Genomic DNA, 24,568 nt, shown 5'->3' on the forward strand with positions numbered 1-24,568 from the left:
TAAGGTAGGAGAGGGAATGCTGGGGCTTTTTTTTTTTTTTTTATATTGTTTTCTTTACTTAATTCAAATTTTAATTTTTTTAATTTTTTTTATATATTATAGTTTTATAATAATTTTTTGTCCACATGGCGGGTTGTCAGTTCCGAATATGGGACACGTAAGCGTTTTTTGACAGACCCATAGACGGAGTTGACGGAATATTGAAATTGTAAAGTTCGGGGGGCAAAGTGGGAGGAATGAAGTTTCAGGGGGTAAATTAAAAATCGAAGTTACTTTTAGGGGGCATTGGCGCAAATAAGCCTAAAAAAAAATTAAAAAATGCACAAGGAACCTCATTACTGAACATATTGGGTCAAAATGCAGATATAAAATATACGCGCATACATGTTACATAAACAGAGGTGCCAAAGAACACCTTCGTAGATATTACTTTACATACAACCTCTCATTCATAAAGTCCGTAGGAGTTAGGACTAGCTAAGGTATGGCAGATCTCACAAGTTACTACACTGAGCCTGAAACTGAAAGGTACCCTCTTATAGGTAACTTACGGATCAAAATGATGGCTGATTAACAACATCGACCATAATGTACTACTTCAATTCACAAGGAACCAGAGAACAACACAGAAATTATGAAACAGACTAGGGTAGTAGATCCTTCCAAGCGTACGGTAACCTTCTACAGGGCAGACCTTACTAGTTACTACACTTGGCCTTAATCTGAAAGGTACCCTTTCATTAGATAAGTTCAGGATCAAAATGATAGCTGACCTTAGTAGGTCCAAAGGCATCATTAACTACTGTAGATCCCTCACACCTGAATGTACTTACATGAGAGGCAAGCTTCAGTATTTCATCATCTCCTTCAAAACCTACACAATCCCTCACATCCAAAAGCAGAAGCTGTTTGCATCCCTTTCAGTAAATGGACAAGACTGTGCCAATACATGATGTAGTGCCAGTGCCTCATTTCTGCCAATGTTGGTGCAAATACCCAAACGCAGACTATTAAAATTGTTGTGGTGAATGCTGATCTGTGCCAAGTTCATCTCCATATTCCAGGTGCTTTCCAGACACAAGGCCTCCAATTTTTCCACTTGCCAATCAGTTTTGGAGGTGCTCGCAAAACTGCTTGATCCCACAGGGTGGGTAAAGATAAAAACTTGAGGCCAGTACAACTGCCAAACAAAAGTTGACAATGAAATCATTTCTGGAATGACATATGTAGAGAAGAGTAATGCTATTTGGCCCAAAACAACTGACCAAATCGCTTATATCAAATGAAGTGGCAGCCATCAATTGTGTGTTTACTTGGGTCAAGACACCCAATCGATGGCAGCTACTTCATTTGGTCCAAGCAATTTAATCAATTGTTTTAGGCCAAATAGCATTACTCATGTAGAGAATGCTACATTTACAAAGAGAACTAATTAAGGGTAGAGGCACAAATGTAGACAGTAAGGCGCGGTTTGGTTTGCGGGATTCATTTCATGGGAAATGAATTCCTATGCAATTTTCAGAGGAAAGAGAATGTAAGATTTATATTCCTATGTTTGGTAATGTTAGAAAAGTAACAAAAAAAAAAATATTTTGGGTTTATTACTTTATTTCATATTTAGTACCTAAACTTTGACTCTTGTCTTAATGTGGTACCTAAACTTTTATTTGTCCCAATTGAGTACCTAAACTTTTATTTTGTGTCTAATAGGTACCAAAATGAATTTCTGTTAAAATTGTCAATAAAAGTTAGGGGCAATATAGTCAAAGTATATTTTAATTATTTTCTTTATATGTTTAAAATTATTAAAAAAAAAACACACAACAAACAAAAAAAATAAAAAATTATAATTAAAATATAAATTTTTTGAAGTGACTATATTGCCCCTAACTTTTGTTGACAATTTTAACAGAAATTCATTTTGGTACCTATTAGACACAAAATAAAAGTTTAGGTACTCAATTGGGACAAATAAAAGTTTAGATACCACATTAAGACAATGGTCAAAGTTTAGGTACTAAATATGAAAAAAACCCAAATATTTTTATTTCATTTCCCATGTTTAGTTTGTACAAGAATAGAAAACAAAAATAATTTATTTATTCAATCATACCCCTATTGAAAGTTGAAAGACTTCTCTTAAAATGCTAACCCATTTAAAAAGATAAATATGTTATAAATCATATGGTTTAATGTGTGGATGACTACCATTACTATACCTTTGATTATCATGTAACCTATGTCTTAATTACGGATGTATAACCTATATCCTAATGATGATAATTTAGTCATTTGTAACCTACAAAGTTATGGATGGTTAATGATTTGTATTAACCATCCTATCATTGGAAGCCAATAAATAGGCACCTCTACCAAAAATGGAATAAACAAACTATTCGAGAAACACTCCTTACCATTTCAGTTTTCTATATTTCCTTTCTAGTTTATAACACGTTATTAGCATAAAGAAGCTCTTAGTATATTTTCTTTCTTATTACATCTTAGTATTGTTTATTATTATTTTCAATACTACATACTGTAAGTCGCAATGATAGCACAAATTTAGACAATGCAATTTTCTGCATTTGTGATCAATGTGCCATTGTGCAAGTTTTCTCATGCTCACTAATCATTCTGTTTTTATATACTATTATTTTTCACCCCTGAAGCGTAATGAATCTATAGGTTCCAAATTTTAGCTCCCCAAAAGTGAAGAATATATGAAATGGTCCACACAAGCCCAATTAATTAAATTAAAGATCCACATTCTCTATACAAATCATCCTAGAAGAGATGACAGTCCCTGAAGAGACTATAAAAGCCCTTGAAGAGGCATGGGTACCCCATTACGAAAATATATATATATCTAATGTATATATGCAAAAGAGGATTGTGAGATCATGAATTGATGACATTTTTGTTTATAGTAGCTACTAAAATCATCAAATACTATAATGATGTGGAACCACGTGTACTATAACTGTCGACAAACATAAATGATTGGTCAAACTAGAAAGAGACAATTCCAGTAGAACTAAAACGTGGAATAATAAGAACCTATAGTTCAAACACCAAAATCAAAAATATCAAATCTTGAAGGTTACAATGAGTGTTTGAAATAGTGTGAATTAAATCACTAAATACGGCAAAAAGTTTTCCCTATAAACTAAAGATAAGGACACCTCCTTATCCCCTGCTTCGAATTCAAAAGTATCTCCAGCTGCATCATTATCCTCTTGCTGATATATCTCTTCTCTTATCATGTATTCAAATAGTTGTTTCCATTGTATATGACTCTTGTAATTAATAGACTATTATAACTATATTAATACAATACTCAAAGTGTATCGAGAATCCTCTGCACTCAAAACCCATCACTTGTGTTTATTCTTTATGGTATCAGAGCCTCTCGTCTCACGACAAGAAATCTCAACATCCTAGTTGCCTTTTTCTTTCTACTCTAATCAGTATCTCTCTCATATCCCCTTTCTCCAATGGCCTCCTCCTTCTCTACATCGACCACTCCTGCTCCTATTGTCAATGTGAGCAACGCAGTGTCTGTCAAATTGGGTCTTAACAATTTCCCCATTTGGTGTGCACAGATGATTCCGTTGTTGAAGAGCCGTAATCTTATGCGTTATGTTGACGAATCTCTTTCATGTCCTTGTGCATTTCTTACTGATGATGCCGGGAAAGTCACAGACAAGGTTAATCCAACATATGAAGCTTGGATTCTTGAAGACCAATTGGTTCTTAGTTGGATCAATTCCTCTCTCTCTGACCGACTGCTCTCTTCAGTGGTCACTCTGACTTCTGCCAAATCAGCCTGAGATTCTCTTTCTCGTCGTTTTGCTTCCACCAATCAGAACAGAATTATGCAGCTACGTGGTGAATTGTTTCGTACTGTTCATGGGGATCTTGGTATCTCTGAATATCTTGATCGTATCAATTCTCTTTCTGATCAACTTGCTGTTGCTGGTCATCCAGTCCAAACCCCTGATCTCATTACCATTATTCTCAACAACGTGGGGCCAACCTATGAGGCAACTGTTAGTTCCATTCAGGCACGTGAAACTCCGATTTCTTATGACGATTTGGAAGCTTTGCTTCTCACTGCTGAGAGGCGTTATCATGAACAACATCAGCCTGCTATTGATCCTTCTGTCACGGCTCTCGCGGCTACCCGTGCGCGTGGTACCTTTCGTGGTCGTGGTGGTTTTCCTTTTGGCCGTCGATTGGGATTATGATCATGAAGAAAAATTTCTCATATCATATATGTAGCCACATTTCTATAAGTACAGTATTGTTGTTATAGTTGTTATATCAATGTGAAATTTATGGAATGTTGTCACTGCATATTTATGGAGATCGATCTATATGCTTATATACTCAAATCTTTAAAGATTATTACATGGGTAAAAGCTCATCCCTAGAAGCGATTCCTTGAGTGATATAAAAGCATGCAAATCCCAATGTATTTAAAGTGCCTTAAAGATATTAACTTCTTGAAGCAAATCCTTGAAGAATATAAGGAAAACAAAATATTATCTCGGCATGTAGATCAAGCATTGTGCAAACGAAATTCTTGTCCATTAGTCAACCTATATTGAACATATTTTAAAATATTTTAATATGGATAAAGCCCATCCGTTAAGCACTCCAATGGTTGTCAGGTCTCTTGACACTGAGAAAGATTTGTTTCGTCCCAAAGAGGATAATGAAAAGATCATTGGTCTAGAAGTGCCATATCTTAGTGCAATAGGTGCTTTACTATACTTATCACCATGTACTAGACCAGATATATCATTTTCGGTGAATCTGTTATCTAGATATAGCTCTGCTTCATCACGTAGACATTGGAATGATAGCAAACATATCTTACGTTACCTTCTTGGAACAACATATATGAGTTTGTTTTAATCAAGTGAATTTTCCAATAGCTCGATCAAGTCTTGTTGGGTACACAGATTCTAGATATTTCTCTAATCCGCACAAGGGCCACTCCTAAACCGAATAGGTAGTCGAATGTGTTTGGCTAAGATCAGTAATTCGTCATATCTGGAGCACATGTGATCTACCTCCAACAAACACTCCAACTATTATGTATGAAGACAATGCTGCTTGTATTGCTCAAATAAAGGAAGAATATATCAAAGGTGATAGGACCAAACATATATCACCAAAATTCTTCTACACACATGAACCTCAAAAGGGTCAGCAAATTGAAGTAAAGCAAATTCGATCCAATGATAATCTAGCGGACCCTTTCACCAAATCTCTACTAAAGTCCACATTTCAGAAGTTGGTGTATGGAATAGATTTGTGTCAACTCTATAAGCAATCAAATTGAAACATGCAATCATCAGGGGGAGAGCCTTGTCAAGGGGAGCATCAAGCAGTATACTATTATGAACATATGCGCGTTGTACTCTTTTTCCTTCGACTAGGTTTTTGTCCCATTGAGTTTTTCCTAGCAAGGTTTTAACAAGGCAACATAAGCGCGTCCAACATTATATCAATGATTCATAATGTTGTACTCTTTTTTCCTTCACTTTGGTTTTTTCCCACTGGGTTTTCCAAGCAAGGTTTTAATGAGACAACTATCATTGTATGGTGAACATCCAAGGGGGAGTGTTATAAATCATAAGGTTTACTGTGTGGATGACCACCATTACTATAACTTTGATTATCATGTAACCTATGTCTTAATTACGGATGTGTAACCTATATCCTAATGATGATAATTAGTGATTTGTAACCTACAAATTTATGGGTGGTTAATGATTTGTATTAATCATCCTATCATTGTAAGCCTATAAATCGGCACCTCTACCAAAGATGGAATAAAAAAGCTAATCGAGAAACACTCCTTACCATTTCAGTTTTCTATATTTCCTTTCTAGTTTATAACAAAATAAATGAAAGCTAACCCACTACTATTCAAAAGAAAGAGAAAAGTACGTAATGAACAAACTATAACTCTCTCTCTTTCTCTTTAACCCACTACTATTCAGAAGAGAGAGAAAAATAATGAACAAATTATAACTCTCTCTCTCTCTCTCTCTCTCTTTCTCTCTCTCTTCATCTCATTCTTCTTCTTCAGATCGTTGTCAAATCTGAACACATACAGTCCTTGAAGCTCTAGCATGGGTTAGCATACTGAACACATTATTCAATCCTTTGTTGAATCTTTAATTTTTAATCTTTAATCCTTAAACCATCAATTCAAGAATCTCACCATCACAATTTTAAGATATAAATCATTTATAGCAGAACTACAATTAAATAAATTTAAAAAGATGTAATTTTTTAACGTAATACAAAAACCTTCTACTACATTAAGCCTCTGATTCGGTAGTTAACTCACTGTCATTAAGCCTTCTACTACAAGGCCGGAAAATGAGACCCAAAACCCATTTTAGGTATCATTTGGGTCACACACAACTCCTATGGGCCGGAAAAGGAGACCCAAATGTGTGTGAAACCCAAATTGTGTCTGAGATTTGGGTCTCAACTAAAACTAAAACAAAAAAAAAGTGGGCCACCCATGTGAGAAGCCCAGGAAAAGAGAGAAGGCGCTGAGCTGGCTGACACACCTGTGAGGCGAGCCCTACCTGGCGGCCACCTTGTTATCTAAAAAAGTGTGCAAATAGCAGCCCTCCTTTAATTTCTCTTTTATCCACTGAATTATCAAAACTACCCTTAAACATTTTAACCAAACTTTTTCTTTTTACGTTCGTTTGTTCTACAATACTCGGTGCGACAAGCTTGCCAAGAACTGCCAACTCTATGAATCCATGATTGTAGTTTGTTTACTTGATCATTCATTTGTTGGATGATGAAAATAGAGGATGTTAGTTTAGAATCGAAGGCAAATCAGATTTCCACTACAATGAAATTTGAATTCAATGGAGAGTTTACTAGAAATCATTTAAATCTAAAATGCCACGTGGCCTCACATAGTGTGAACGATTTTTTTAACAAACGAGAGATTTTTGTTTGACGGAAGGTATTTTGGGGGGAGTATTGTTAAAAAAATTAGATTGAGGGGTAAAGTGTCAACCCCCTCAATAGTTTGGGGGACAAATTGTAGTTAGCCCTAAAAAATTAAAAACAAAAAAAGGGGGAGGATGTAGAAACCCCTCCCCGCCTCCCTCCCCCTCTCCATGGCCGGCGATAACCTTCCCCCCCTCCCTGTGCCTGCAACCCTCTTACCCAAGTTAATGACCTCGGTCTCTCTCTCTCTCTCTACTAGACCAGCCTACAATAGTAGAGAGGGAAAGAGAGTGAGACTCAGAGAGAGAGAGTGTGTGTGTGTGTGTGTGAGAGAAAGAGAGAGAGATGCGGCCAGTGGGTTGTTAGCATAGGGGAGAGGGGTTTCTGGCGTGGAAGGACGGGGTAGCCGACTGGTGGCCAAAGAGGGGAGAGGGAGGTGGGTGGGGGTAGGAAGGGTATTTGCATCCTCCACCTCTTATCTAGTTTTTCTTTTAATTTTTTTAACTATTTTTTAATAGTAATTGGGATTGAAAATTATGTCCTTAAAAATTGATCATGCTCTGCGACATCAATTTTTTAACGAAATTGTAACGGGCTTGATGGAATATACTAATTTGACCCAAATGAAAGCTTTTCGTCCTCATTGGTACAAAGTGAATGTCATACCCTTGACTTGTGACATGGGGTATAAATGAGGTTCTTTTGCTAAATATTTCCTTTATTTTGTTTGGGAATCACTTCCAAAGCTCCGGTATTGATTGGCAAGTGGGAAAATTTGGAGGCCATGCTGCTTGCATCTGGGAAGTAGCTACGTTCTGGACTGACTGGATTGCAGCCCGGCCCAACCCAGAATTAATTTCTAAAAAGCCCACAGCCCACCCTAGGCCTATCTCAATTCTCCACTATTCATCAATTCAGTTCCTCTTCATTAAAATTTCTTCTTATTTTTCTTACTTTTTTTTTTCTTCCAACTATATAAATCAAAATGCCAATACAACAAAATATAAGTGCACTTTCATATTGAAATGCAAAAATACACTATCAGAATTACTTCAAGTCTCATGAACAAATCCATTAGGGGTGGAGATTTCCTGTCCCCAAATCCCCCTGTCCCTCCCTTGTTCCTTCTCACATATTTTGAGATTTATTTTTTTTAAGTAAACAAGAACTAAGAAAAGGCCCTCAAAATCTGTGAGATGGGACAGAGAGAGACAGTAGATTTGGGAACATGAGATCTCTACCCTGATTTGGGAACATGAGATCTCTACCCTTAGGACGGGCGTATGCTGATACAGAAGAAATGTACCCTCACAGCTAAAATTAGTAATATGAGAAGCAGGCTTTGGTATTTCGTTATTATCCTCATGAAAACCTGCACAATCTCTGACATCCAAGAACATATTGCAGTATATGTACCACAGGAAGGAGTCAGATTGAGAGATCCATATTTGACTTTCGCTTTGTTATCCACTATTTCATTATTATCTTGTGCTTGTTTTTACTTGACTTTCACTTTTGACAGTGTGTTATAAGGTGTGTGAGTAAGAGGAAATGGATTCATAACATATTTTGGAAAATGCAATCCGGAAAGAAAACAGAGCTTAAGAATGCTGGCCAACAATGCACAAATGAACGCCCTAAACCAAACAACAAACCCAGTGAATAAAAAAAATTTAGCAAGCTTAGAAGTACCAGCATCCAACTCAACACTAGCAAAACTAACACAGCTGACAACAACTAATCAGAAACAAACAGACTAGCAAACACGGCATGCACCATAACCCTCATTACAACAAGGACTGGGTATGGCAGATACTTACTACATTCAGGCGTATGCAATTATATCGAAATCGTAATCATCTAAATCGCTATCGAAATTATCGTAATCATCTAAATCGCTATCGTAATTATCGTAATCGTTATCATCTTCATTAAAAACTGTAGAACCCTCACAGTAGAATTTAGTAATATGAGAAGCATGCTTCAATATTTCTTCGTCACCCTCATTAAAACCCACACAATTGCTGACATCGAAAAACTCAAGCTCTTTGAAGCCCCTCAGTAATGTAAGAAGAGCTTTTCGGTCAATACGTGCCTCTCTCATACTCAACTTCTTAAGATTAGGCAGGATGCCGACAAAAGCCATTGCCTCATCTTGATCAAACAATTCATCCTTAAAAATTTCAAAGCTGCTTCCCAATACCAACCACTCCAAATCTTTCCACTTGCCATTAAGTTCGTAAATTATGCTTGATTCATTATCCTTTAAGTACATGGGCAATTCCAGAACCTTGAGGTCAGGACACCTGCAAAAAAAAGTTTTACCTATAAGGAAATCGAATATAATAAAACAATGATTGGGCTTCTTACCTGAAGAGGAGCAAAAATTGATCTAATTTGATGTACAGAATTTGAAGCAAGCTTACATACTAAAGATTCTAAGACCTCTCTCTCTCTATCAAAACACTTTGAAATTTTTTTTTAAAAAAACTTACATTTCTGCAACGTATTGGATCGCGGTTTCTGAACAACATGCAGGTAGCCTAAGCATAGTAGCATGTCCTCTGCTACGATTGACGACAAACTTGATAAAATCAGTGATGGAGAAACGGCTCTCATCAATTTGATATTCATTTAAAAATCTTTCCATAAAGGTCTCAAAGCTCCCTGAATCGGTTCTATAGCCGAAATCATCATAAGTTATAGGTTGAACAGGAAACATGAGAGATCGCCAGCACAAAGGTTCCAGACTTGTCTTGTGCCATGACTTACACACAAAAGGGACATCCAGAAGCAGTGACTCCATACCCACTCTTCCAAACACATTCAGTAAACAGTCCATCTCTAACTCCTCCCATCTTCGTTCTTCCATCTACAACAAATATTGTCATATATATATATTTTATTTTTTCTCATGAAGAACTATACAGTTGTATTAATTATATACAGAACCATATAAAAGAATAAATACACATGGACTTAAACTTAATAGATAACTATATAGTCCATACACTCTCTGAACTCTCGATCTCTTGCTTCCTCTTCAGATTATTTCCTGAAGAGAGAAAGCCTTGTTTTACCCTCTGGTACAGTGGTATAGAAACACAGCAACACAAGTCGATCACCAACACAAATTTTTTCAGAAATACAACAAAACTAACAATTTTTTTTTTTAAATAATTTATAACTCAATAGTCTTAAGATAAAACCAAAAGCAACTCAAGAAAAATAAGTAGATTGTGTGTTTTGTGAGTAAAATTTGAAATTAAACAAATTATTTCAAAGTGCAAATAGAAAAAACAAAAACCAAATAAGCTAATAAACAGAGTATGTATGTGAGGTAACAGAATTGAATCACCTTAAAATTGAAGGACATAGAAGCAGCCAAGCAGGAGATGAGAGAAAGGTAGTGCACTAGTGCTCAGTGAGTCAGTGTCTATGCACACTATGCTAGTCCAAAGCAAATGCAATCCCCATATAAATGCTAACCAGAAAGTTAAAAACACCTTCAAAAAAGCAAAATGAAAGAATCATGACTGGCTTTGATTTGAAGGCCATGATGTATTTGGCGTGTTTTGCTAAAAGCATTTTCCTGCTTTCCTTTTTCTTTTGAGTGACGAGGAATACTAGCAGCAGTCGCCCAAGCACACTCTCTTTGTTAAAATCCTAACACGTGGTTGAGCATCTCATAAAAAGCTAAAAAATTTTGTTATATAACCCATTTCCAATTTTATCCTTTTTTTATCCAATAATAGGAAAAGCCCAAAAACTATTTTTTCTTCTAATTAATGAGAGGAACAAAAAGAATTGAACCACCTCCACCTCCACCTCCACCTCCATTTTTTCCTCCTTTTGTTTTTGCTTTTGTTGAAATAATCAACCACGTGTCAAGCTTTTAACAAAGAGAGTGTGCTGCTCAGTCGCTTGGGTGACTGTGGCTAGCATTCCTCGTCAGTGATTAGTCATTTCCTTTCTACTCAATTCATCCTTATCCTCAGCTGATTCATGAAGGGCTTGCTAATTTGCTATCTTTTTTTGACCAATTTGCTAATTTGCTATCTTAACATGTCGGTTGGCTTCAACTCCTCCCTATCCACCTTTTTCACCCGCCTTCTCTTTCTACTTATCTTTGTGCCACATGTCACTTGGAAGCACACAAAACTATGTTATTAATGCAATGCAACTAAAACTGCATAATGACACTATTTTTGACCTAGGGCCCAACTTATTGTGACATCTCTGCTTACTGCTGGAACTGAGGAAGTGAGTTGCTCTGAATGGGATTGTGCTCATCTAAAATTTAATTAGGAAACTTCTGCTGTACTGAAACTGGCAAATGGTGTCATCACTTTTTCTTCTGGATTATTGTTGTTAGACCGGATGATTATTTCAATTAGTAAGATGTTCATGATGATATTAGTTGGTAATGTGTTATTTGATTTCTTCATTGATTTTTGCAAATTTGTGATTTACTTAAATGGATGGTAGCACAAAATGCTTTAAATGCTATTTTTGCCTGTTAAGACATTTCTGGTGTATAAAATTTAAATGCAGAAATAGAATATTAAAGCTTCTGCTGCATACTTTTATATATTCTGTATGTTTTATGTATACAGTTTGTTGGTCACCTCTGTCATAGTGGTTTCCGGTAACATAGCTCTCAATTTTGTTAAATTGATTCCAATCGTTCTTGTAATTTTTTTTTTTTTTTGGTAAAAGGGCAGGCCAAAGCCCAAACAACACAACAAACTAGCCTTTAACTAACCGGGATCGTTCTTGTAATTTTGTTTCTTGAGAGTTCCTATAAACTTTTAAGAGATGAAAGCTTCTTTACAAAAGAAATTAAAAGAATCACATTGACGCATGAGTTCATTCATAGTTTCCATCATTTCTGATACAAAATAGCCTGCCTTAACTACCTAAAAGTTGTTCAAAATGGAATTCTTGAGCAGGTTGAGATAATGGAGATGAAGTTCAAGTTATTGATAGTCATATCATAAATCTAAATAAAAGTAGTTACTCTATTTGGAATTCTGAGCCAATAAAAAATGAATCAGAAAACGTCCTTAATTATTGCTATTTGTAATTTGAGGTGCATGAGACAATAGTTTGTTTTAATTTGACAGGCTCGAGAACCAGGTTTACACCTCTCTGAAACCGGTACACTTTTGATTTTCTTAAGCGTAGTAATGTTGGACTTTTGACCCATTTTGTTAAAAGATTTGTACGTGAATTTGGAATTGATGAGAGTTGTTTCTCCGTTACTGCATTTATAAAGTATGTCGTCAATCATAGCAGAGGGTATGCTACCCTCATGTTGTTCAGAAGCAGCCTTGAAATATATTGCAGAAGTGTGAGTTCTCTTCAAATATAAGTATTTATTCATGTTCTTTGTAAATGTAACATTTTTTTTAGTCATCTCAAAATTGAGTCTTGGCAAACTATTGTGTGTGGGTATCCTGTACTAAAGGCTTTGTCTTTGCCCAGAGATTTAGTGTACCAGCAATCAAGCATAATTACAGAACTGATTGGAAATTGGAAGCATTTGGAGGAGTTGTCATTGAGTAGCATATATGATTTAGAGAAAATCCTTTCTCAGATTGACATTCACTGCAGGAATTTTTGTTGTTTACATGTGTCTCGTGCTTGAATTGGTAAAGATTTGGCATTGGAAATTGTCAACTTGGTGCCTAATATTATGTACTTGAGCTTGAGGGGGGCGAACATTGATCAGGACAGTCTTGTCACATTACTACTGGGCCGCAAGGAGCTGGTGCTTTTGGATGTCAGTGATTGTGTAGGTTTTGATGAGGGTAATAATGAAATATCAAAGCTTGCTTCTCATATCAGTAAATTCAGTTGTAAGGGATTCTTTATTATGATTCCGATGAATATTATGAGGAAAGACCTTATTACCATTTCGGATACAAATTTGAGTAGATGATGGTAATATAGAATTATCTAGAGGTTGTTTGCCCGGTTTGATATGAACAAGGTTTGAGAACATGTTTACCTTGTATAGAGTTATCCCCTCCATATATATCAACATGATTTAAGCCCCATGTATTAATGAAGGATTTAAGCCCCATTGTCAAATAACTTTCACATTTTCTTTTCTTTCAAAATTCAGGCCATTACATCTGACTCTTCCTTCATCTGTGTCACGAAGTTGTGTTTATTGTAAAAAGGCTTGGTTTGGGTAGTCATGCCAGAGAAGGCCTGAATAGATGTAGCTAGGGAAGCCTTTTGTTTAACTGCAATCTCTTTACTAGAAGAAGTCTGGGGAGTTCTTTAGGATCCACAGGTTATCAACGCGAAAATAACTTACCTATCCCCAGGTAAGTTCTTTATCAACGCACTCGAATTAATGCGACAAAGGCATCATAATTAGTGGGAAGACTGTTTATGATATGTGCAACAAGATCGAAACAATACTGTCTTCCCAAAAGATGAAATAAAAAATGAACAATACAGAGAACTAAGTAATACTTATTAGGATAGAGAACAATACAGAGTCATCACAAAAGAAGAAAAAAAATACCCCAACACAGAGAACTAAGTAGTTCTTACTAGTATAGAGAACAATACAGTCTTCCAAAGGACACCCTTGTTCGTGAAGAGGACAAATTTTAGGTAAGCAACCTCCCCTTTAACTCTCATTCACAAATTCAGCAAGACTAGGTATGGCAGATCTTACTAGTTACTACACTTGGCCTTAATCTGAAAGGTACCCATTATAGATAAGTTCAGGATCAAAATGATAACGGACTACCTCAGAAATCCCACCTGAATCATCATGCACTCTAGAACCCTCACACCTGAATTTACTTATATGAGAAGCAAGCTTCCGAATTTCATCATCGCCTTCAAAACCCACACAATCCCTCACATCCAAAAGCACAAGCTGTTTGCACCCCTTAAGTAAAATGACAAGACTGTCCCGAGGTATGAATGCCCTCCTCAAAATCAAGTACTTAATCTTAGGCAGCTGGTTAACAATTGCCAATGCCTCGTCTTTGCAAATATTGGCAATACCTACACGAAGACAATCAAAGTTGTTGCAGTGAATGCTGATCTGTGCCAGGATTGTTTCGAAATCGTAGGTGCTTCCCAGACACACGGCCTCCATATTTTTCCACTTTCCAATCAGTTCTGGAAGTGTTCTATCGCACATTAAACAGGTGGGCAAAGATAGATACTTGAGGCCAGTACACCTGCAAGACAAAAAATTTATAACCACATCGTTTCTGGAGTGAGATATATAGAGTGCTATATTTACAGTAGAGTCTTAAGGTAGAGGAAGACAAATGCAGATAGTAAAATTGGCAACCTCATCGCGTGAGGATTCATATGCAAATTAATCCTGCTAGAGCTATGATATATCATGTTAGACAATCATTGAGCCTAAAAACTTAACTTTAAAGAAATGAGCTAATAATCTCTACTATTATAAAGGAAAGCTAATTTGGTCATAATTTGAATCGCCTAAAATATCATTCTCTAACAAAAGTAGTTAACAGAAGATCAATACATTTTAAGGATAAAATTGTAAAATAAATAAGCAATTAGGAAACTGCAAGGGAAAAACGTGTAAGACGACAAATTAAAAAACTGCATGTTGACAAAGTGACAAAGTGAAAACCCTATTGACAAATGTGATTATATGTGATACAATCGGTGTGAGAAAACTTACAAGTCTGCAACAAATTGCAGCCCTACAGCTTGTTCACACCAGTCAGGAAGCCTGAGAAAAGTAACATTCCCGTTGCTGCGACCAACGACCAACTTCAGAAACGCCGTGACAGAGAAACGGCTCCATTCAATCCCATACTTGCGTACAAATTTGTTTATAAAGGGATCAAATGCAAGGAAGAAACTCCCAGCTTGATTAGTCAGATTAAATTGGAGTTGATTGTAAATCTCATCAAAAAGGCCCAGAGGTTCACCAAAGACTTGACACTTTGGAATGTCAGAGAAAATGATACGTTGCCAGCACAGAGGGTTGAAGCTTGCTTTGTGCCATGACTTGCAAACAAAGGGGACATCCAACAGCAATGACTCCACTCCAACTCTTCCCAAGATATTCACCAAACAGTCCCTGTCCAACTCCTCCCATCTTCGCTCAACTTCATCCATCTACAATAATTCATTCAAATGCAGTTACATATACAAACAGATCTACATAGAAATTATGTATATAAATAGAAGCAGGAAGACAAGGCATGTCAACCAGAAAGTAAAACCAAACCGAACCTGTCGAAATGGTGAATCCAAGAACCGAAATCAAACCCACAGGTTCAGTTAACCGAGCCTATCCGTTTGGATTGTTTCGGTTGGGAACCGAGAGAGAAAACGGCGATCGGCGAAACGGAGAAGAGATCGCAGAGAGAGAGAGAGAGAGAGAAAACAGCGGTCATAAAGTCTTCCTGTCCTAAACAGTCCAATTATAAGTCAAATAGTCCATTAGCCATTATGTCTTGTTAGATATTTTCTTTAGAATTTGACCAAAAAAACGAGATATTTCCTTTAAAATAGTATTGTCTGCTTGTGCTTCTAGTTGTTCCAATATGGGGTTTGTAGCCGCCCCTACCTACTCCATCTTTGTATTTTTTTTTTTTTTTGGCCACTTCTACTCCATCTTTGTATAAAGTCTCTAAAGAAGCCTTTTCGTGCAGATAATTAATGAAGAATTTTACTTTTAGTTTATTTTCTTAAAGTTTTCCCTTTTTACTCACTGGCAACAAATGAATGAAATTTTGAAAATAATCCCAAAATTTTATCACGTATCTATTATTTTTATTGAAATTTTGTTGAGATTTCAATAATTTCATTTAATAGAAATTTTGATATTGCCTTTTCAGTTAATCAAGTATGTCAGTACATGCACCGGCGCACTACTACTCACTGGATCGCAGTAAAACGTATTTTATGCTATTTAAAACATACAATGACTCATGGGCTTTATTATACTCCTGGCCATTTATCTTTACAGGCTTATACTGATGCAGATTATACTAGAGACCCAGATGATCGCCGATCCACTGGAGATTCTTGTATCTATCTAGGGCACAACTTAATTTCATGGAGTTCTAAAAAGTAAGGCGGGGTCTCTTAGTCTAGTACAGAGGCTGAGTATCGCCAACTTGCCTACACTGTTGCCACCTTGTCATGGTTTCATTCCATCTTTAAAGATCTCCATTTGTATCTTAAATGCCCTCAGGTTATGGTGTGACAATATTAGTGCTATTTCTTTGGCATCTAATCCCATCTTTCATGCTCGCACTTGTCATGTGGAGATTGATTATCACTATGTTGGTGAAAAGGTGGTTCGGAATGAGCTTGATGTTTGTTATGTGTCTACTCAAGATCAAGTTGCTGATGTTCTTACTAAAGGGTTATCCACCACTTGTTTTAGGTACTTGATCTCCAAGCTGCCAGTTCGTCCTCCTCCTCTCAGCTTGCGGGGGTGTGAGAAGAGTTCACCTACATAATTAACCTTGTGTTTATTACTCTCTCTTTATTTCCCTTTATTGTCTTGTAACTCCAGTAATAATTCCTGTAACTCCCTCTACACTTTATATACAATTTAGACGGCAAGTTCTCAATTATCTGAGGCATTACAATTCTATTATATTTTCAAATACTCTTGAAGTAATACGTACTAGGATAGAGAACAATACAGAGTCATCCCAAAAGAAGGAAAAAAAAAAAAAAACAATACAGAGAATTAAGTAATACTTACTAGGGTAGATCCTTCCAAAGGAAACCCTTGTTCATGAAGAGGACAAATTTTAGGTAAGCAACCTCCCCTTAACTCTCATTCACAAATTCAGCAAGACTAGGTATGGCAGATCTTACTAGTTACTACACTTGGCCTTAATCTGAAAGGTACCCATTATAGATAAGTTCAGGATCAAAATGATAACTGACTAGACGTAATGACACAATTTTTGACCTAGGGCCCAACTTATTGTGCCATGTGATGGTGATATAGTAGCTGAGACAACTTTGCTTACTGCTGGAACAGAGGAAGTGAGTTGCTTTGAATAGGATTGTGCTCATCTAAAATTTAATTTGGAAACTTCCTGCTGTACTGAAACTGGCAAATGGTGTCATCACCTTTTCCTCTGGATTATTGTTGTTAGACCGGATGATTATTTCAATTAGTAAGATGTTCATGATGATATTAGTTGGTAATGTGTTATTTGGTTTCTTCATTGATTTTTGCAAATTTGTGATTTACTTAAATGGATGGTAGCACAAAATGCTTTAAATGCTATTTTTGCCTGTTAAGACATTGCTGGTGTATAACATTTAAATGCAGAAATAGAATATTAAAGCTTCTGCTGCATACTTTTATATATTCTGTATGTTTTATGTATACAGTGTGTTGGTCACCTCTGTCATAGTGGTTTCCGGTAACATAGCTCTCAATTTTGTTAAATTGATTCCAATCGTTCTTGTAATTTTGTTTCTTGAGAGTTCCTATAAACTTTTAAGAGATGAAAGCTTCTTTACAAAAGAAATTAAAAGAATCACATTGACGCATGAGTTCATTCATAGTTTCCATCATTTCTGATACAAAATAGCCTGCCTTAACTACCTTTTTTTTTTTTTTTTTTTTGGGCAAAAGCCTGCCTTAACTACCTAAAAGTTGTTCAAAATGGAATTCTTGAGCAGGTTGAGATAATGGAGATGAAGTTCAAGTTATTGATAGTCATATCATAAATCTAAATAAAAGTAGTTACTCTATTTGGAATTCTGAGCCAATAAAAAATGAATCAGAAAACGTCCTTAATTATTGCTATTTGTAATTTGAGGTGCATGAGACAATAGTTTGTTTTAATTTGACAGGCTCGAGAACCAGGTTTACACCTCTCTGAAACCGGTACACTGTTGATTTTCTTAAGCGTAGTAATGTTGGACTTTTGACCCATTTTTTAAAAGATTTGTGTGTGAATTTGGAATTGATGAGAGTTGTTTCTCCGTTACTGCATTTATAAAGTATGTCGTCAATCATAGCAGAGTGTATGCTACCCTCATGTTGTTCAGAAGCAGCCTTGAAATATATTGCAGAAGTGTGAGTTCTCTTCAAATATAAGTATTTATTCATGTTCTTTGTAAATGTAACATTTTTTTTAGTCATCTCAAAATTGAGTCTTGGTAAACTATTGTTTGTAGGTGTCCTGTCCTCAAGGCTTTGTCTTTGCCCAGAGATTTAGTGTACCAGCAATCAAGCATAATTACAGAACTGATTGGAAATTGGAAACATTTGGAGGAGTTGTCATTGAGTAGCATATATGATTTGGAGAAAATCCTTTAACAGATTGACATTCACTGCAGGAATTTTTGTCGTTTACATGTGTCTCGTGCTATCAACTGGTAAAGATTTACTGATTTAGCATTGGAAATTGTCAACTTGGTGCCTAATATTAAGTACTTGAGCTTGAGGGGGGTGCGAACATTGATCAGGACAGTCTTGTCTAGGGCTGGATAAAAATATTGAAATACCAAAAAAATCGATACTGTACCAATTTTATACTAAAAAGTACCGATATCGAAAATACAGATAAATTCGATAACGGTACTGGTTTACAAAATTTGGTACCGATACCGACCGTATATTGAAAAAATATAATTAAAATAATTCATTTTTATACATTTCTATACTATACTAGTATACCCTAAATATAAAATATTTAGTATTATCTTTCTATATAATTTTATATAATACATTTCTAATTTTCTATAATTTATATCAAACATATATAAATTTGTAAACCCTAAACCTATAACTTATTAACTTATATGTTTTTTAATTTATATAATACATTTTTATATAAAAACTAATTAAAAATACCCTAAACCCTAATATTATACTAAATTATAGACCCTATATAGTATATGTATATGAAACCCCAAAATCCAAACCCTAAACAAAACCCCAAAATACCCTATTTATTCTTTACAAAATAAAATTTTATTTTTATTATTTTTTCTTTTCGTTTCCCCCCAACCCACGTGCCCCCCCTTTCTTCTTTCTTTCTTTTCTTTTTCTTCTTCTCTCTCCTCCCACCCGTGTCTCTTCTCTTCTCTTCTTTTCCCCTTCTTTTTCTTTCTGTGTGCGACCACAGCCCCCGGCCCCCAATCAATTCATCATCTCCAAGTGACTCCAACCATCACCATCACCACCACCACCACCGGTCCACCATTATCATTTATTTCCCTCTCCCCAAAATACCTTTCCTCCCTCTCTCCCTCTCTGTCGCACCCCCTCCCCACCCCGCCCAACCCAGCGCAACTCACCACCCTCCCTCCCCATCTTTCCTCTCTGTCTCCTTCTCTGTCGCACCTCGCTCCCTCTCTCCCTCTCTTTGTCTTATCTCTCCCCCTTTTTCTATGATGTTTTTAGTTTGGTGTTGTAGTCGGCACTGCCACTCTCCGACCGATACCAAAGTGATCGGTTACCGACCCATATCGGTCGGAATTCAGTACGGTAACTGTACCGAACCCACCCCTAACTTAATGTGTGACCAATTTTTCACATAAATTATAACATAATTTAAGAATTGAGTCAATTGACATAATATCTTTATTTGACCAATAATAAAAACTTCTGTGCTTAGTCAAAGCAAAGTGAATATCATATCATGAGTTGCTTTATATTTTCACAAAAGTAAATAAATAAAATATTTCACCCAACAGAGCCACGTAAATCTGTCCTACCAAATTATCTTAACCTGCGCGACAAAATAGGGAGGAGTTGAAGCCAACCGGCATGTTAGGCTTGTTAGCCTTCAGGAATTAGCAGATGATGAGAATGAGATTGAAAAGAAAAGATATGACATGAGTAGAAATGAGATGACCATTCACTGAAAGGAAAAGAAAAGAAAAGCAGGAAAAATGCTACTATTCCACACATGACCAACGCCGAATACATCATGGCCTTCATGTCATTAGATTTCTGTCAGTTGAGAAGTTTTCTAATCAACTTAAAACTAATACTGGGAAACGGGCTTCCACTATTTGATTTCCAACAACAACAACAACAACAACATACCCTTGGATCAGGACAGTCTTGTCACATTACTACTGGAGTATGTGCTTTCGGATGTCAGTGATTGTGTAGGTTTTGATGAGGGTAAGTTTTGATGAAATATCTAGCTTCTCATATCAGTAAATTCAGTTGTAAGGGATTCTTTATTATGATTCCGATGAATATTATGAGGAAATACGTTATTACCATTTCAGATACAGATTTGAGTAGGTGATAGTAGTATGGAATTATCTTAAGATTGTTAACCTTGTATAGAGTTATCACCTCCATATATATCAACATGATTTAAGCCCCATGCATTAATGAAGGATTTAATTCCCATGTATTATGAATACAATTTAAGCCCCATTGTCAAATAACTTTCCCATTTTATTTTCTTCCAAAATTCAGGCCATTACATCTGACTCTTCCTTGATCTGGGTCACGAAGATGTGTTTATTGTAAAAAGGCTTGGTTTGGGTAGTCATGCCAGAGAAGGCCTGAGCATTGTTCCCAATAGATGTAGCTAGGGAAGCCTTTTGTTTAACTGCAATCTCCACTTAGAAGAAGTCTGGGGAGTTCTTTAGGATCCATAGGTTATCAACGCACTCGAATTAATGCGACAAAGGCATCATAATTAGTGAGAAGACTGTTTATGATATGTGCAACAAGATCGAAACAATACTGTCTTCCCAAAAGATGAAATAAAAAAAGAACAATACAGAGAACCAAGTAATACTTATTAGGATAGCGAACAATACAGGGTCATCCCAAAAGAAGAAAAAAAAAAACCCAACACAGAGAACTAAGTAGTTCTTACTAGGATAGAGAACAATACAGTCTTCCCAAAAGAAGAAAAAAAAAAAAGAACAATATCGAGAACTAAGTAATACTTACTAGGATAGAGAACAATACAGAGTCTTCCCAAAAGAAGGAAAAAAAAAAGTAACAATACAGAGAATTAAGTAATACTTACTAGGGTAGATCCTTCCAAAGGACAACCTTGTTCGTGAAGAGGACAAATTTTAGGTAAGCAACCTCCCCTTAACTCTCATTCACAAATTCAGCAAGACTAGGTATGGCAGATCTTACTAGTTACTACACTTGGCCTTAATCTGAAAGGTACCCATTATAGATAAGTTCAGGATCAAAATGATAACGGACTACCTCAGAAAACCCATCTGAATCATCATGCACTCTAGAACCCTCACACCTGAATTTACTTATATGAGAAGCAAGCTTCCGAATTTCATCATCGCCTTCAAAACCCACACAATCCCTCACATCCAAAAGCACAAGCTGTTTGCACCCCTTAAGTAAAATGACAAGACTGTCCCGAGGTATGAATGCCCTCCTCAAAATCAAGTACTTAATCTTAGGCAGCTGGTTAACAATTGCCAATGCCTCGTCTTTGCAAATATTGGCAATACCTACACGAAGACAATCAAAGTTGTTGCAGTGAATGCTGATCTGTGCCAGGATTGTTTCGAAATCGTAGGTGCTTCCCAGACACACGGCCTCCATATTTTTCCACTTTCCAATCAGTTCTGGAAGTGTTCTATCGCACATTAAACAGGTGGGCAAAGATAGATACTTGAGGCCAGTACACCTGCAAGACAAAAAATTTATAACCACATCGTTTCTGGAGTGACATATATAGAGTGCTATATTTACAGTAGAGTCTTAAGGTAGAGGAAGACAAATGCAGATAGTAAAATTGGCAACCTCATCGCGTGAGGATTCATATGCAAATTAATCCTGCTAGAGCTATGATATATCATGTTAGACAATCATTGAGCCTAAAAACTTAACTTTAAAGAAATGAGCTAATAATCTCTACTATTATAAAGGAAAGCTAATTTGGTCATAATTTGAATCGCCTAAAATATCATTCTCTAACAAAAGTAGTTAACAGAAGATCAATACATTTTAAGGATAAAATTGTAAAATAAATAAGCAATTAGGAAACTGCAAGGGAAAAACGTGTAAGACGACAAATTAAAAAACTGCATGTTGACAAAGTGACAAAGTGAAAACCCTATTGACAAATGTGATTATATGTGATACAATCGGTGTGAGAAAACTTACAAGTCTGCAACAAATTGCAGCCCTACAGCTTGTTCACACCAGTCAGGAAGCCTGAGAAAAGTAACATTCCCGTTGCTGCGACCAACGACCAACTTCAGAAACGCCGTGACAGAGAAACGGCTCCATTCAATCCCATACTTGCGTACAAATTTGTTTATAAAGGGATCAAATGCAAGGAAGAAACTCCCAGCTTGATTAGTCAGATTAAATTGGAGTTGATTGTAAATCTCATCAAAAAGGCCCAGAGGTTCACCAAAGACTTGACACTTTGGAATGTCAGAGAAAATGATACGTTGCCAGCACAGAGGGTTGAAGCTTGCTTTGTGCCATGACTTGCAAACAAAGGGGACATCCAACAGCAATGACTCCACTCCAACTCTTCCCAAGATATTCACCAAACAGTCCCTGTCCAACTCCTCCCATCTTCGCTCAACTTCATCCATCTACAATAATTCATTCAAATGCAGTTACATATACAAACAGATCAAAATAGAAATTATATATATAAATAGAAGCAGGAAGACAAGCCATGTTAACCAGAAAGTAAAACCAAACCGAACCTGTCGAAATGGTGAATCCAAGAACCGAAATCGAACCCACAGGTTCAGTTAACCGAGCCTATCCGTTTGGATTGTTTCGGTTGGGAACCGAGAGAGAAAACGGCGATCGGCGAAACGGAGAAGAGATCGCAGAGAGAGAGAGAGAAAACAGTGGTCATAAAGTCTTCCTGTCCTAAACAGTCCAATTATAAGTCAAATAGTCCATTAGCCATTATGTCTTGTTAGATATTTTTTTTAGAATTTGACCAAAAAAAGAGATATTTTCTTTAATGCTGCGTTTAGATGAAGTAATATGAAACTATTAAGGAATTCACAAATGACGTGATTTAAAATTTTAAAATTTGTAAATTCTCTTATTTGGATAAATGTAATCATAATGGAATTTAAATACGAAATTTATATTAGTTTTATAAAAAAATGATGGTGATGGTGACGGTGACGGTGACAATAATAAAAATGTTGCTTTTAATGAGTTGATGATGGTAGTAGGGGTGATGGCCCATGAACGGTGAGAGAAATGGTAGTGGCAAAAATTGGGGTATTAGAGGTGGCGGCAACGGCAACATTGGTGGTGGTGGTGGTGACGACGGCGACGACGACGACGGTGGTGGTGGTGGTGGTGGCAATGTCAGTGGTGGTGATGGTGGCGGCGACGGTGGTGGCAGTAGTGGCGGCTGTGGTGGTGGCGGCGGCGGAGGTGGTGTCGGTGGTGACAGTGGCGGCGGTGGCGGTCGTAGTGGTGGCAGAGGTGGTGGTGGCGGCGGAAGTGGTGTCGGTGGTTGTGATGGTGATGGTGGCGGCGTAGGTGGCGGTGGCGGTGGCAGTGGTGGTGACGGTGGTGGTGATGGTAACTGCGGCATGGTGGTAGTGGTGGTGGTATTATAATTAATTGGCAAGGTGATGGATGAACACGACCTTTTTATTTATTTATAAAAATTAGAATTTTGAAAATGACACCAATTTAGGTGGAATTTAAACTTGAAATTTACAACCTTCAAATCCCAAGTTTTTTTTCACAGAATTTACAAAATTCTATAATTATAGATCCAAACAAAGAAATTAGAGCATGTAATTTCTTAAATGCTGAGTTTTGTTTAAATTCCAAATTTTTTTTCCCTATCCAAACACAACATAAAATAGTATTGTCTGCTTGTGCTTCTAGTTGTTCCAATATGGGGTTTGTAGCCGCCCCTACCTACTCCGTCTTTGTATAAATAGTCTCTAAAGAAGCCTTTTCATTGCAGATAATTAATGAAGAATTTTACTTTTAGTTTATTTTCTTAAAGTTTTCCCTTTTTACTCTCTGGCAACCAAGGAATGAAATTTCGAAAATAATCCCAAAATTTTATCTCGTATCTATTATTTTTGTAAAAATTTCGTTGAAATTTCAGTAATTTCACTTAAATTTTGCCTGAAATTTCGATTGTGAAGCACGTGTGTTTTTGTTAAATTTCTTGAAATTTCGCTCGGACTAACACTCCTCACTCCCAGCCCCAGCCCCAGCCCTATTTTCCATTTTCATCTCTCAGACTCAGATTTCTCTCTTCTCTCTGTCTTCTCCCCTATGCACAACCTCTCTCTCTCTTTCTCTTCTCTAGTTCTCTCTCTTCACTCTCTTCTTTTTCTCTCTTCTCTACGTCTTCTCCCCCTGCGTGCACCCAGCTCGGATCGGGGCCACCGACCACCCAGCCTGCCTCCAGCGTGACCCCCAGCTGTCGGCCGTCCTCCCCCTAGCCTGCCTCCTCCCCCTGCACGCACCTTGTTTGGATTTCTAGGTATTTGATTTACTGGGCATTTGTGTATGTCTGTATTTGGTTTACAGATTTACTGTGTATGTCTGTATATTAGTATATATATTGTCTTTATTTTTTAATTGAATTTTATGTTT

At 36.7% G+C, this 24,568-nt stretch overlaps 3 protein-coding genes and 1 pseudogene across 3 annotated transcripts; 1 reads left to right on the top strand and 3 right to left on the bottom strand.

Moving 5' to 3' along the window:
• Positions 1 to 8,548: 8,548 nt before the first annotated feature.
• LOC147292436 (F-box/LRR-repeat protein At3g48880-like) lies at positions 8,549 to 10,581 on the bottom strand. The gene is made up of 3 exons (XM_086233852.1): positions 10,355 to 10,581; positions 9,492 to 9,868; positions 8,549 to 9,302 (listed from the first exon to the last, which is right to left on the bottom strand). Exons 1-3 carry the CDS (start codon positions 10,370 to 10,372, stop codon positions 8,822 to 8,824), a joined length of 876 nt encoding a protein of 291 aa, XP_086089978.1. The 5' UTR covers positions 10,373 to 10,581; the 3' UTR covers positions 8,549 to 8,821.
• Positions 10,582 to 11,931: 1,350 nt separating this feature from the next.
• LOC147292437 (uncharacterized) lies at positions 11,932 to 12,940 on the top strand (annotated as a pseudogene).
• A 673-nt stretch (positions 12,941 to 13,613) lies between these two features.
• On the bottom strand, positions 13,614 to 15,372 carry LOC147292438 (F-box/LRR-repeat protein At3g48880-like). The gene is made up of 3 exons (XM_086233505.1): positions 15,250 to 15,372; positions 14,690 to 15,132; positions 13,614 to 14,210 (listed from the first exon to the last, which is right to left on the bottom strand). Exons 2-3 carry the CDS (start codon positions 15,130 to 15,132, stop codon positions 13,712 to 13,714), a joined length of 942 nt encoding a protein of 313 aa, XP_086089631.1. The 5' UTR covers positions 15,250 to 15,372; the 3' UTR covers positions 13,614 to 13,711.
• Positions 15,373 to 20,824: 5,452 nt separating this feature from the next.
• LOC147292439 (F-box/LRR-repeat protein At3g48880-like) lies at positions 20,825 to 22,831 on the bottom strand. The gene is made up of 3 exons (XM_086233601.1): positions 22,681 to 22,831; positions 22,121 to 22,563; positions 20,825 to 21,641 (listed from the first exon to the last, which is right to left on the bottom strand). Exons 2-3 carry the CDS (start codon positions 22,561 to 22,563, stop codon positions 21,143 to 21,145), a joined length of 942 nt encoding a protein of 313 aa, XP_086089727.1. The 5' UTR covers positions 22,681 to 22,831; the 3' UTR covers positions 20,825 to 21,142.
• Between the last annotated feature and the right edge of the window lie 1,737 nt (positions 22,832 to 24,568).

Source organism: Dryas octopetala, chromosome 2 (genome assembly GCF_963921425.1).
Source record: "Dryas octopetala chromosome 2, drDryOcto1.1, whole genome shotgun sequence".
Classification (NCBI taxonomy): domain Eukaryota; kingdom Viridiplantae; phylum Streptophyta; class Magnoliopsida; order Rosales; family Rosaceae; genus Dryas; species Dryas octopetala.